The sequence below is a fragment of the Babylonia areolata genome, chromosome 1 (assembly GCF_041734735.1).
Source record: "Babylonia areolata isolate BAREFJ2019XMU chromosome 1, ASM4173473v1, whole genome shotgun sequence".
NCBI lineage: Eukaryota > Metazoa > Mollusca > Gastropoda > Neogastropoda > Buccinidae > Babylonia > Babylonia areolata.
The window spans coordinates 74549218-74564217 of record NC_134876.1 but is presented as its reverse complement, the minus strand read 5'-3'; the positions used below and the strand labels follow the sequence as shown (position 1 = coordinate 74564217).

The window sequence follows — 15000 nt, the reverse complement described above, 5'->3', positions numbered from 1 at the left end:
TGCGATATTGCCAATGAATGAACACCTATGCATAATACAGTACAATACGATACGATATGATACAACTTCATACATACAGCGAAGAGAAAGATCATTGAACACAACACGAATGTGTTGCTCAACACCTAAATATAATGCAGTACAATACGGTACAGTATAATACAATATCACCCAGTTACAGATAAGTGGAAAAAACAAACAAACAAACAGACAAAAAAAACCCCAAAAAACCACAACCCAACAACAAATGCAATGAAATGTAATGTAGTCAGAAAATGCCACTGACCACTACACAACGCAGCAGCGCAAGTTGAAAAAAAAGCAAAGTGTGGCGCTGTGCAACGCGACATCACACCACACGACTCCAAATCACATAACAACGCAACTGACACAACGCAACGCAACGCAACAGTACACAACACAACACAACACAACAAACTATAACATGAGGCAAGGCAATGTGGTGTAGTGCTCTATCACTGCTCTACATTTACGAAGTTAGAGAGAGAGAGAGTGAGAGAGAGAGATAGAGACAGAGAGACACAGAGAGAGAGACAGACAGACACACAGGCAGACAGAGACAGAGAGACAGAGAGAGAGACAGACAGACAATCAGACAGACAGACAGACAGACAACCAGACAGACAAGCAGAAAGACAGACCCCCCGCCCTCCGTCACACACACACACACACACACACAGAATCAATTGATTCTAAATCAGTTCTTCACGCTGTTGAACTTATAAAAGAAACGGTTAGGTATGAACTCATTATTGAAATTAACCATTTGATTCACGAGCTCTTATTAAGAGGCTCTCACATAACCTTTCGCTGGATTCCTTCTCATTGCGGTTTTTACTATAATGAAAAAGTTGACATTTTGGCTAAAAAAAAGGAGCTAGAAGCTCCACGAAGGAGTTAGATTTAAATATTTCGTTTTCACTACAGGAATGTTACACCATGGTAGAAAAAGCCCAATGGTCAAAATTTCAGTTTGAGGAAAAACACACTGGTAACTCGGAGTTACATAAGAACATACAGAAAATGTATGGTTTCATGGGAAAACATTACCATAATAATTTTCATAAGAGGCAAATCATTTCTCTAATCTGCAGATAGAAAATGAATTGTTTTAGGACAAAATATGTCAGTAATGTTTCTTGCATCTGTGGTGCTCACGTACAGCCGATTATATACCAACTTGCGATATGTTAAAGTCTCAAATCCCTGAACTGAAATCATCTTCAGTGTTGACGATCTTCAGCAGTCCATTGCTAATGTATGACTTTTTCAACTCCTTGTTAAATAGTCCAGTTGGTTCGCTGTTATATTTGCTAGTTTTTCATTAGAAATATGTTATATTGTTATTTTTTGTGTGTTTTTTTTCAACAAAACTTAAATCAATCATTTTCTATATGTAACACACACACACACACACACACACACACACACACACACACACACACACTTACTCGTATGCGTACACATTAATTCCCTCCCCCCCGCCCCCCTCCTCCCACTCGATTTTTTTCCTACCCTTGTCTAATATCACTTACAGTGAAAAGAGGTTAAAAACTAAAGAACGAACACAGAAACAGAGAGAGATAGACAGAAACAGAGAGAGACACAGACACAGACAAAAATAAAGGACAGACAGACACAGACGAAAAGAAAATCAAAAGAAGAAAAGAAGAAGAAATTAAAGAAAAACGAAATGAAAGAAAAGCAATGTAAAAAAAAAACAACAAACAAATAAAGAAATAAACAAAAAACAAACGATAGAGAAAAAGTATGTTGAAATAAAACTCAAGAAAACAAAAGAAAATAGAAAAGAAAAAAAAAAAGGAACATCAAAAAGGATTCACCTCATCTCCCGTCCTCCCTCACTCTACCCCCCACTCCCCCCCCCCCAAAAAAAAAGAGAAACGAAACAATAAACACTTACATAAAACTAAATAAATAAAAAAAATAGAAAGAAAGAAAAAGAAAGAAAGAAAGATATAAAACTAAGAGAAAAAAGAAGGAAGACGACAAGAAACGTGCAGCTTGCGAAGGCCAATAAAGAACTCACAAGTATGTCCCGATCAAAGGGAGACCAATGCCGCCGGATATGAAGGCGAGGTAGCGCCAGTGCCTGGTGATGAGCAGCTCCAGGGAGATGACCACCACCCCCACCACCCAGATGCCAGAGCACACACAGGCGTCCCTCCAGTCCGTGCCGATGAACTCCAGAGGAAACACCAGGCTCACCACCGCGCAGGCGCCTGAAAACATCCAGTGACAAACAAGGCTTTTTTCTTTCTTTTTTTCTTCTCCCCCCCGTCCCTTTTTTGTTTCTTCTTTTTTTTTTGGTACGGAGAAAGAATGAGACAGAGAGAGCGAGGAGACACACACACACACACACACACACACACACACACACACACACACACACACAGGGAGAGAGAGAGAGAGAGAGAGAGAGAGAGAGAGAGAGAGAGAGAGAGAGAGAGAGAGAGAGAGAGAGAAGCACAGTGATAACGATAATGACCGACTGTAATGTCATCAGCAGGAGCGATGCGGCGGGTTAGAGATAGGGAGGGAGAAAGTGAAGAACGGGGTGGGAGAGAGAAATTTTGATTCAGAGTTTTTGTTTCATCCACGTAAGGCTTTTGCACCATGCAAAAAAAAAGGAGTAAGATCCAAACTGCATAATCAATAATGTAATTTGTAATGCATACATTCATTCACCCGTTGGTTCTGTTCCTCTTATGTTTCAAGGTGAGCACACACACACACACACACACACACACACACACACACACACACACACACACACACACACACACACACACACACACACACACGAGAAGACACATCAAAGAGCAATTGATTCCCCATCCACACACACATACGTGTGTGATGATTTAAAGTCGCTGATGTAGACATGTTCAAGAGGCCATCGTCTGGGCCTTTGAACTTTGTCACCCCTTCCGCTTCTTCTTCATTCTCTTCCCTTTGAAACGACCGTGAAGTTGCTGATAGTTTTGTCGTGGATGGATCATGCTGGATAGGTTGGTGTCTTCATAACCCAGACGAAGATTGACATGGATTGCAGGAACATTAAACAAACAACGATGACATTTGTCATAAATAATTTTAACATTGAAAGGAAGTAAACATAACAAGAAATGAGTAGGGGAGTAAGAGGGTTTGGGAGGGAATAAGACAAAATGGAAAGCAAAGACATACACATACATAAAAGGTGATCAGGGACTACCTAATCTGCACATTAGTTAGCGGGATTTTAAACGTGCATTTCCTATTTCGGCGACAATAATCATACATGGAGTTGAGACACTGGCCAGTTTACACACCAAGAAGAACGGAATGGCCAAGAAGAATGGAAAAAAAGTTTCCACGAGGCGATACTGAGATTTAAGAGCCCAGGACCTTAATGTGAAACGTGCTACGCCCCAACCACTCAGGTATCTGGCTGTCTTCGCACTGAGAGAACCCTGGCTCTGGTTCTGGGATCATGGGGATACCGTGGGTCCACGAGTTGGTGGCTGGGGAGGAGGTGATTTTTTCTGCTCACAGCTTGCAGAGTGAGAGCCGGAACAGACTACAACCAACGGGGTGACCATCCCCAACCCGTCGGGGAGGTGGTGGACAGGGGACGGCCCTCAGATTTGAGGGATAGCTACGATATTTGTAGTCTCGGACCAGCTGGCGATGTTCCTGTCAGGATGGGACAGGGCAGCAGGTGGCACAGTTGCACTCACTGAAATACCCCATGTGTCCTCAACAGTCCTCCCGCAGCGGCTGGAGGTCACTCGCATCCATCTTGTCACTCCATGGGACGGCAGAAGAAGCTGAATGAGAATTAGCATTATAACTGAGCAGCGCCGAAGTAACGTGGTTTCATTTAACGTGAACTTTTCCCAGGTGGGTGGTTTGGTAGTGGGTGACCTGTCGTTCACTCCCTCCGTGGATTGTTGGCACTTCCACTGTGGCAGAGAAGAACACCTGGGTAAAGGAGGATTGGAGAATGTCCAGTCTCATTCCAAATGATATTACCGAAACTCACATTCGAGAAGGCTGATCTGAGTGTGTATGGGAGAGCAGTCGTGAACGGTTGGGGTCCAATGCCACTCAGAGTGTTTGGCAGGTACCTCCTCACCCAATTTCTTTTTCCTATTTCTCTGTTTGTTTTTCCCTCCCTTAAAAAATAAAACAAAACAACATAGATTACATTTATCTGTTTAGATAATTATTACAAATGTATTTCCGTATAAATTCATTTTTAATTATTTAGATTTTGAAATCGCCAAAACTGGATTTAATAGACTTATTTGATAAACTAACCGACCAACCACCTTGCATGTATAGGAGTGGCACCAGATATGTAGGCAGTTAATCGGAGGAACGAAAGAGAGAAAGACAGAAAGAATGGATGGATGGAAGAAAGAAAGAAAATTCACGTGTCTGTAATATCATGGAAACACAAACGATCGAACGAGCCTTCAAGCCAGGAAACAAATATGGCAGACAGCAATAAATTCTTCTGCCCAAAACACATCTCCACAGTATTGTTTGCGTGAGGCATCACGGAATGCAGATTAAAAATAATACAGAGAGAGAGAGAGAGAGAGAGAGAGAGAGAGAGAGAGAGAGAGAGAGAGAGAGAGAGAACTCTGAACTCAGAACGGTTTTATTCAAGGATTAAGATTTTAGGCATAGCCTATTCCTCCAATCTGTCCTTGCTAATCTACATCTATTACAAATAGCACACACAAGAGAGAGAGAGAGAGAGAGAGAGAGAGAGAGAGAGAGAGACAGACAGACAGACAGACAGACAGACAGACAGACAGACAGACAGACAGATAAACAGACGGAGATAGAGACACAGACACAAACACAGACACAGACATTCAGACAGAGACAGAGTGAGGTCGATACATAAACAAAGACAGAGAAACAAAGAGAGGCAAAGAGAGAAGCATTTTCATGTGTCCCCGGCCCCTCTCCGTCCTTTTCATATTTTTGCTTACACGAGCACAAATAAAATCCATCACTGAACGTCATCTCGCCGTAACCGCCCACCGTCATGTCGCAAGATCGAAAAATTAATCCTCCCCAAAAACTTCGTTTCGTTTCCCAGGAGATGATGATTCTTAGTCAAACCATATCAGAACACTCTTCCTTTCGTAAGCCTTCACAAGTGGCGAGCTGTTGGCTAAAGGAAAAACTGAATAACATTTAGTCTCGTTCAAAATGAGGTCACTTAAACTTCCATTCGAATACACGTTAGAACTTGACTGGATGAAAACCGTTCATGCACAGTGGACTCTGCGTCATCATCGCTGTCTCGTCGTCGTCATCGCCATTATTATTATCATTATCATGATTATTATTATTATTATTATTATTATTATCATCATCATCATCATCATCATCATTACTATTACTATTATTCAGTTGTATTGATGGACAAAGTCGCTAGTCGTTAAGCAAATCTATGCATTTGTGATTTTCTCGAAAGTCATGTCTTTGTTCAAGGTTTGAGAAAGAAAGCACACACAATATCTTGCTTGGTAATCCTTAAAAACGACGTTTTCACCGTAAAAAAACAAATGAACACACACACAAAAAAAGACAAAAAAAAAAGACAGAAACACAGCCAGACAGTATACATAGTGTGCTGAAGTGCTGAACTTCTGGGAGGAAAGGAAATAGTGGGGCGGCTTTCGTTTGAACGATGGTTACAATGGTGAAGTCTTTATAACTATTCTGGTAGCTTTGGGGACCAGCTTTGTCTGCAAGAAGATTACAAAAAGGCTGCTACTGTTTTGTTGCTGTTTTGCTATTGTTGTTACTACTGTTGTTGTTATTGGTGATGATCTTGTTATTCCATGTTTGTGTATGACTGAATAGAATGCGATCCGATTTCAATAACTGTTTACTAATCTTTGCACACACACACACACACACACACACACACACATATATATATATATATATATATATATATTAGATACACATATACACAATATTTTCGTTCGCAATAACCTCGGTTACATCTCAGTTTGAAAATATCCAAAGTCACACATTAATACGAATATCCATAGTCTCTGATACCATTTTGTTTGTCTGTTTTTGTTGTTATTGTTGTTTTGAACGATCGTGTGTTAATCATGTTTTGAAGAGAATTATAAAAAAAACAATATATATAAAATATATTTATGTGGAAAAAGGTAGTTTTGTGATTAGTTTTTCATTTCATGCCAAATAACCATGTGGGTGTGGAAAAGTGTACCTTGTTGACTTTTTTCTCGTTACCATCCAGAAATATTTCCTCGTCAATTGTCTGAAAACAAATCAACAATTACAAAAAACAACGAAGGGAGACAACAACGTGATAATTACACCGACACCAAAGAGCAACAACAAAATCAAATGAAGATGTCTCTCCGATCCTAATGTAATATTTGTTATGCCAACTATGTAAGCTACCGTGGATGTATGTTCTCTTTAGCTCAGTGGGCACCGTTCAGGTCCCTAATGTGAACGCATTTCCCCTTTAGCAAGCTATAATGGACATTTGCACTGTGAACGCACTTTATGTTCTCTTCAGCTGGCTATAACGGACAATTTTCATGTCATAATTGTGAACGCATTCTCTGTTCAGCAAGTAATGTGTAGGAGTAGTTTTTTTTTTTTTCTTTTGGAACAAAATGAATTTTCCCTTCAGCAGGCAATAGTTGGCATCTTATCTTACATGTCAATAACATGAACGTTTTTCCCTTCAGCGGGCAATAGTTGGCATCTTATCTTACATGTCAATAACATGAACGTTTTTCCCTTCAGCGGGCAATAGTTGGCATCTTATCTTACATGTCAATAACATGAACGTTTTTCCCTTCAGCGGGCAATAGTTGGCATTTTATCTTACATGTCAATAACATGAACGTTTTTCCCTTCAGCGGACAATAGTTGGCATTTTATCTTACATGTCAGTAACATGAACGTTTTTCCCTTCAGCGGGCAATAGTTGGCATTTTATCTTACATGTCAATAACATGAACGTTTTTCCCTTCAGCTGGCTGTAGTGAGCATCCTTTAGGTCTGAACCCTAGGGAAATGGGAAGCCGACCGTTGTCTCTGACACGTCAGTTGTGGCTACAAAACTCCTGCAGGACAGAGGCCGTGCCAGCCTGATCTGCGCACACACTGCTCTCTCATCCGGGAGCTGAGCCTTTCTGTCATATATGACTTTATTCCTCAGCTTTTAGAGTCAGGTTGGGTTCAAACTGGAATATGACCTTCCCTCCACCCCTCAACGTTACGGATGATCTTTTCGTTTTAATACGCAATAAACGAAGCAGAACTTCATTGTAAAATTCTATTATCAGCATCACTTCTTACGCCATTAATGTTTTTAGTATTGTGCGAAGACTTTTTTCTTTGAATTTCAGAATATTTTTCCTTTTAGAATTGTTTTACTTTTTTTCCCATTTTTGAAGTTCGGAAATGTTTCAAGAGCCACTTTTCTATTTAGTTATTTATTTATTTTTATTTTTATTGTTATTATTTTTTTACAATAAACCATTCGGTTCAGCAATTTATTGTGTTACGTCCGCATCACTTCTGAATGGAATTACCCAATTTCGAGGTGTCAGTTCGGAATTTTGAAGGTGGTTCATCAGATGCATTCTTTTTTTCTTTTTCTTTAAATCTCGCTATCGCTGCACCAAGAACATAGCTATCCGCATGCAGTCAAACATTTCCATGGTGATGGCTGTCTGTGATCAAATATTACAATAGTCATAACAATCAACCATTAACCATACTTCATTGCCTCTTTTTCACGGCTGATATACACATAATAATACAACACACACAGAGGCACAGATCGTTTGGAACTAAAAGTCTGCAAAACGTGTTTGGTTTGCGAGTACATTTATGACAAACGCTAACATTGACTTACTTCCTTTTCTCGCCGTCACTGGTGTATGAGCCATGCCATAGTAAACTGACCAGTTCTTTTAGTGACAGTCTATTACGTTTTCGTCTGAGTGCCCGTGTTTTGTGAAAGTTGTGCAGCGCGAAATGATTTTTTTGGAGAGCAGTGATATCCCCTTGTGGATACTGAAACCAGAACCGGAAGTTCATATGGAGCTTTGTCTCGCCTTTAAGAGAGTTTGTCGAGAGAAAATAAAGACCGCACCCTCTTCGTTTTCTTCTTTGTTTTCCAAGGATGTGCGTGCATTGAATTTCGGGATAATAGGTCGCGTGCGCAAGCACACACACACACACACACACACACACACACACACACACACACACACACACACACATACACACACTCTCTCACATACACACACTCTACAGAGAGAGAGAGAGAGAGAGAGAGAGAGAGAATCGCGTGCGGAGGAGCATCGATTGGAATTCCCATAGGAAATGAAACCGTAAGACAAAAACATGGTTAATACGGGAAACTAGACAATGAAACTACTCTGCGTAAATCCGATCACAATTTTTTTTATATTTCCAGAAGCTCAGTTCGGATTAAAACACACACACACACACACACACACACACACACACACACACACACACACACACACACACACGACGAAACCCGATAGGAATGACAGGTCAAACCGGTAGGAGAGAGCGAGTTTCGGGTGCTGCAATATTGCTCTCCCTCGTTTCATTGAAAATTCCATCAATTCACAAACCAACGTTCAAGCACATAGGGGCATATAGCCAAGTGTGCGCATGTACAGATAGGCCGACAGACAGACACAAACTCACATGCATAGACAAACATGTGCACACACATGTATACACACATACGAATATATTCACACACATACACAACAACAACAGCAACAACAAACGCATACGTCTTCACTCACTCTTCACCACGATGTAAAACGATATAATACGATAAGCACAATATGTAGTGTGTTGTAGTGTGTTGTATTGTATTGTATTGTATCGTATCGCATCGTAATCTCTCACGGACGAATTTCATCACAGTGCTTCAAAACACGTTGTTAGTTTTTTCTCTCTTTATTGTCATTATGTATTTTTCTTTCCTTACAAAAACTAATTGTTTTTTAAACAGATAATTTGCTAGGGACAACTGTCTTTGCGTGCACATTTTAGGATGAAATGTTAAATAAAACCATGTGGCTTCACGATTTGTTTCCAACGTAAAAAGGAAATTGACCTACTCAGCAGCTAATCACACACTGTGTCACCCGTTGTGCTCGTCAGGTGCATGCTGAGCGTGGATTCTGGAGATGAGTAATGAGATTCTGGACACGATCTCTTTACCCTAACAGAGACCCACTTACGCACAGCTTCCAAGAGTCTTTGGAATCAATGCCGCCAGATGTCTTGTAGAGGACAGATTTATAAAAGAAAAAAAGAAAGAAAAAGGAAACTGAACTCCAAAAAGCTTCCCCGAATGGTGTGACGGAGAAGAAATTGTTGGGGAAATGTTTCATGCAAGACGTTTGAAGAAATGTTTGGAAACAGGAATCGAAATTGTGAAGAAATTTGGACCCAGACTGTTTATGATACAGTCTTTCCCAAAATGTCTCTATTTCCGGAAAATGGACAGCTATTTTATTAAAGGCATTGAGTAAAGTACAATGTGCACTGGCTTTAGAATTCAGCTGATCGAATTCCACACACATCAGGCTATATCGAGAAAAGCATTTCAAATGCAAGCGTTCTATCAATTAGAGTGCATTTAATATACATCCGTGAGAATTTTCTAGGCGGTCTGCGCTGCAAACCAGAATAGATGATAGTTTAGAAATATTTCTTTGTTTATCTATCTATTCATTAATTCACTCTTCCTTTCATCTGTTTGGCTGTGTATTCATTTTATTCATCTGTTCATTTATCTTTTGTATTTCCTTGCTTTATGTGTCCCTTTGAAGATGCTACAGGGAAGCAACCCAAACACCACAGCCTTTCATGCAACCCTGACAACAGATCTGGCCCGAAAATGTGATGACAAGCTGTGAAGTTTTGCGCACGACTTTCGCGAAACAACGCAGACAGTTCGACATCCAGCCTGTCGGACAGGGATGAAGAATATTATAATCCTCCCAGGCACACTTCCCTAGCACTCATTGATGAGGTTTCTGTGTATATTCCTCTGAGCAAAGATGTCTGGATTTGGAAAGAAAAGAAAAGAAGCGTTGTCCTGTTTGACTGTGTCGACCCAAAGAAAACTATAACTTTGTTTACAGCATATGCATGTACTTATTTGTTTATTCTTATGTTAATAGTTTACACAAAGATACGATCTCAAGGCCTGAACAGCGCCTTAGATTTAAGCGAAGGTCAGAGGCACATGCTGCTGCATTTTTTAAACAGCTTATGTGGTTTGGTGTATGCGGATCTGTCCGCATGCTCAGCCACCTCCTTGGAACTGAAACTGAAATTAATTTCCTGCAGAGTGTGCTGCAGTATTTCTCACCAACCACCCACTCCATCCTAGATACTCTTTCCAGCCTGCTCTCACCGAGGAGTGAAAGTGAAAAGGAAATGACTTGAAAGGAGATAGTCTGTCTTCAAACGATCTCTCTCCTCTCCACTTGGTGTCTGTATGGATTTGTGGGCGGGCTTTCTTTTACACAGCGTGGAAGGTTGTTCCCCGTTGTTAAGAAGCTGTTTCTTGTAGACATGCACCAGCTGGCAGCCAGAGTTTGCAGGCCTGACGAATTCCCCAAAGACATCAAGGCCATTACTTGCTTTCTTCTTCTTCTTCTGCTTCTCACATTACCCGGCGAAAAGTTATTTGGGCGCCGCGCAGAAGAACTGTTGGATCTCCGTAAATCATGTCCCCATCCATTCTGCAATGTTTTCAGTCCGTATTTTTTGTGTTCCCATCTTTTTCCTTCCTAAACATTTCCTTGGATGACTTCTTTAGCAATGTCATTTGATCATTTGCTTTGGTCGCCATCAAAGAATAAACATCGATAGTAGAGGACATAGAGAAGAACTGGGTAACGTTTTCAGAGTTACTCAGAGTGTATCCTGTCCCATGTTTATTACACTTTAGGATTTTGTTTTCCAAATCAAGCCGTTTCATTCAATGGCACTTTTTCTCTTTCCCGTCTTGGTTTGAAGTGGCGAAGCAGAGTCGGTAGCAGTGAGAATTACTGAAAGTTACTCTGCGGGAGTTTGTTTTTCTGTTCCTGTTGGGATATCTTCCTCTTCAAGGTGTCGTTGCTCGTTCTGTCAGTTTGGATAAATGATACAGACTGTTAAAGCGAAGAAAAAGAACAGTAGATGACACAGTGATGTAATGCGAGTATCTCAAGTCACATATCCTCCATTACCTTGAAACGATATCACCAGTTTTCGTTATCGCACTTCCCCTTTCCTCGCCAACAAGGACTTTGATCAGTTCCTGTGTGGTAGACCAAAACCGTAATGAGTTTATAATGTTGATTAGTTTATATACCTTGGTGAGTTGATAACGTCGAGGAGTTGATAAACCTTGATGAGCTGATAATGTAAAGAAATGTATGTACTTTTTGTTATTTCTTGTTGTTGTTGTTTTGGTAATACTAGTTACTATACTTGTTGTTGAGTATTTTATGCTTCGAAGTGGATCTTTGGTGTTTCACATGTATGACGCAACATCATTTTGACAAACCATAACATAACCACGGACCTCTTTTTATAAAATCATGAAACAGTTTCTCTGTGCGTCCCAATCCATTTTCACTGGATATATCTGAGAGGAAATTCATTCTTTGCATGGAATGATGGCAGAGGAATGGAATGGTAAACGATCATAATGTGGCCTTGTTTCAAATCATGAAAAGAAAACGAAAAAAAGAAGCAAGTCTCACCGTACCCTTCCAGATCCCTTGACCCCTTAGTCCTCTTTAACCTCTCCACCCCTCCTTCCATTTCCTAATTTTCTCTCTGCTTCTTGCAAATGTCTCTTGTTTTGCTTTTATGTTGGTTTTACTTGCCGTCCTTTCGAGGAGGAAGCAATAGATGGAAACCAGTTGAAAAGTAGTTAGTCAGTGTTGACCGTCAGATGCCTTGAGAATGAGAGCACGGGGGACACACAAGTGGGCGAACCACCTAACGTCTACAATTGGATTACAGAGAAAACATGGCCCACCCCAGTCCCGAGTCTTTGCTGGAGCAACAAACATGGTGATCACTGTATGTCTAGCAAACTTTGTTCATCCTTCTCCGTTTCTGTCGGCGCATTTATCTCTCTTTCCCCCCCTGTCTTTGTCAGTGTACACAACTTTCTATCTCGTTTATTCTTTCTTTCTCCCATCCTTCTTGTGTGTGTGTGGGGGGGGGGGGGGGGGAGAGGGGCGCCGGGGGGGATAGGGGGGCTGAGGGGGACAAGGGAGAGGGGGCAAGGGGGTGCGTTCGTGCATGTGTGTGTGTGTGTGTGTGTGTGTGTGTGTGTGTGTGTGTGTGTGTGTGTGTGTGTGTGTGTGCGTGTGTGTGTTGTAGTTTATCGCATATCGGCGTATGAAGATATGATCACATTGGAAATGCCCTGTCATCTTGGTTAAAGTTCATGGTACAGTGTGATGGTGATGATGGTGATGACCTCCAGAAGCACCCCTTCCTTTGTTCATTTTGACTCGTCACTTCACGAGTATTTCAAAACCCAAGAGAACTCCTCTTTCCTGCAGACACACCAACACCTGATACAACCTCCGTCAGATATCAAAAGACGAGAAACTGAACACGGCACTCGTACTCATTAAATGACCTCTTTTATTTCTGCAACTTAAAGCTATATTCATTGCGGCGTTGAAATGGAATGTTTCGGATCAACCTATTTCTAGAACTGTCCTGTAGCATTGCCTCCTAACGTACACGCGATCTTTAGACGAGTGAATAGCAATCTGTTCTTTCTGTGTGTGTGTCTGCATGGTGAATGTATGAATGCATGTATATTGCCGGTTATGGGAAGGGGAGAGGATGCAAGCAAAGAATTGGAGCAGCGCATCTTCACCATTTGCATAGCCTCACACTTTCTGCATCTTTGCATTTGAAAAGAATACCAAATTTGACGTTATTCTTGCTCGTGGAGGGAGCGGGGGAGGAGTGGAAGGGGGGGGGGAGAGAAAAGAGAACTAATAATAGCCTGTTCCCAGTTCTCAGTTCTCACATCTTATGTATCAAAACATGAACCGCGCAGGGGAAAAGCACAATCCCAAGATGAAATACGTTTTTCATGCATGACAAAACCTTAAATTCATTGCCTTCCTGCGGTGTAAATATGTTTAAAATTTAAGTCACCCAGTGATTCTGAACCGCTTTTAGTCCCTAACATGATAATGGCTGCTTCAACGGCAAGTTAATAAACAGCCATGCACAGAGATGGCAACTAGAAATGAAGAATGAACCCTGCGGTCAACAAACACATTTTCTTTTTAATTTCACTTTGTCTTAACTGTTATAAGATTTGAATCAGTCATCAAGTTAACTGTAGAAGAAAGTCACTATCTCATATGCCCGGAAGGCTTTGAGATTTCAGTTTCAGATTGGGAAACGTTCTTTTTCAGTTTTTTTTCGTTTATTTTCTCCCGCATGAAACAGAACCGCAGTCATTTACCGAAAAAGGCATTTCTGTGTAATATGTTTAAAATCTATTAAAAAAAAAAATAAAAAAATAAAAAATCAGGCATGAATCTGTAAATTAGCATTGTTTTCATGTGTCTCCATTTCTCTATCTGTAAACGAGTGAACAATTTCGTTCCTGACAAAATGAAATATGTTGTCTTTGAAGAAAATTATATGGCCTGGCCATTTCGTCTTTTCCTATACTTTTGCTTTGTGCTTGTTCTTTCTTCTTCTTTTTCTCTCTTTTTTTTCTGAGCCTTGTTATCTCCTTCACCCTTTCTTCTCACCCAATCCTTCCTTTACCCCCCTGACCCCCCCTCTCTCTCTATCTCTCTTTTCACACTTCCTCCTTCTCTGTCCTTCCGTTCTCTCTTACTAAATGCAGATTTTTTTTCTGCTACGTCTTCTTCGCCGGCTTCCTTTTTCTCTCTCTTTTCTTTTCTTTTTTTTTTTTTTTTACTCGAACACTTTTTTTCCTCGAGTTGGCCCCGTCTCTCTTATAAGTGCCGATTATTCTGATCACTGGATCCTCTTTACATGTCTCCCATCCTTTATACCGCTGACGCCTCAAGACACTGTGGGCTCCCATCCCGTCATATTGCTCGCCAAATGCCAAAGCACCAACCACTGGGCAAGCACCAGCAGAATACACAAAGAGATGAATAGAAGGAGGCCGTTATTACCAAGACTGAAGTTGTAGGAGGAGGAAGAGAAGAAGAAGAAGAAGAAGAACAAGAAAAAGAACAAGAAGAAAAAGAACAAGAAGAACAAGAACAAAACCAAGAACAAGAAGAACAAGAACAAGAACAAGAAAAGAAAACGTAGAAGGAGAAGATGATGATGATCAAGATGATAATGAAGACTCCGACGACGACGAAGAAGAAGAAGAAGAAGAACAACAACAACAACTACTACTACAACTACAACAACAACATCAACAACAACAACAACAACAAGACACCAACAAGGGAAGAAAAAGGGGACAGAATCCAGAAAAGAAAGGAAATACAGGATCATGCCTCTGACGTTGTTGGGGTCCAGAAACCGCAAGAACAAGCGAGTTCTCTGGCCCGAAGCTGGAGAAAGACAGGCATGGCCACAGAAAGATCACACTCCCTTCGCTTGGCATTTTCCCAACTCTGGTGCCTCGGAGCTCAATGACCCCCTCCCCCACTTCTCTCCCCCCCCCCCCCCCCCAGCCTTTTATCTTTAGCTGCATGGCTGAGCCGGTCAAACTGAAACAGAAAATAATGTTCCACGACAGAACTTGTCTGTATTGGCTTCTGTTTTGCTATTCCTCATTTGTTTTCAGAGATGGGTTCAAATGTTGAAGTAAATCCCTTTTTTTTAAGAAAAAAAATGTAATGAAACTGTTGA

At 40.9% G+C, this 15000-nt stretch overlaps 1 protein-coding gene across 1 annotated transcript in view; it reads right to left on the bottom strand.

Annotated features, from left to right (window-relative positions):
* The window catches only part of LOC143293547 (solute carrier family 22 member 4-like), a 142523-nt gene that overhangs the window by 32527 nt on the left and 94996 nt on the right, over nucleotides 1-15000 (bottom strand). The window contains exon 4 of the mRNA XM_076604484.1: nucleotides 2072-2264. Coding sequence (XP_076460599.1) covers nucleotides 2072-2264 — 193 coding nt within the window. The remainder of the gene's footprint in view (nucleotides 1-2071; nucleotides 2265-15000) is intronic.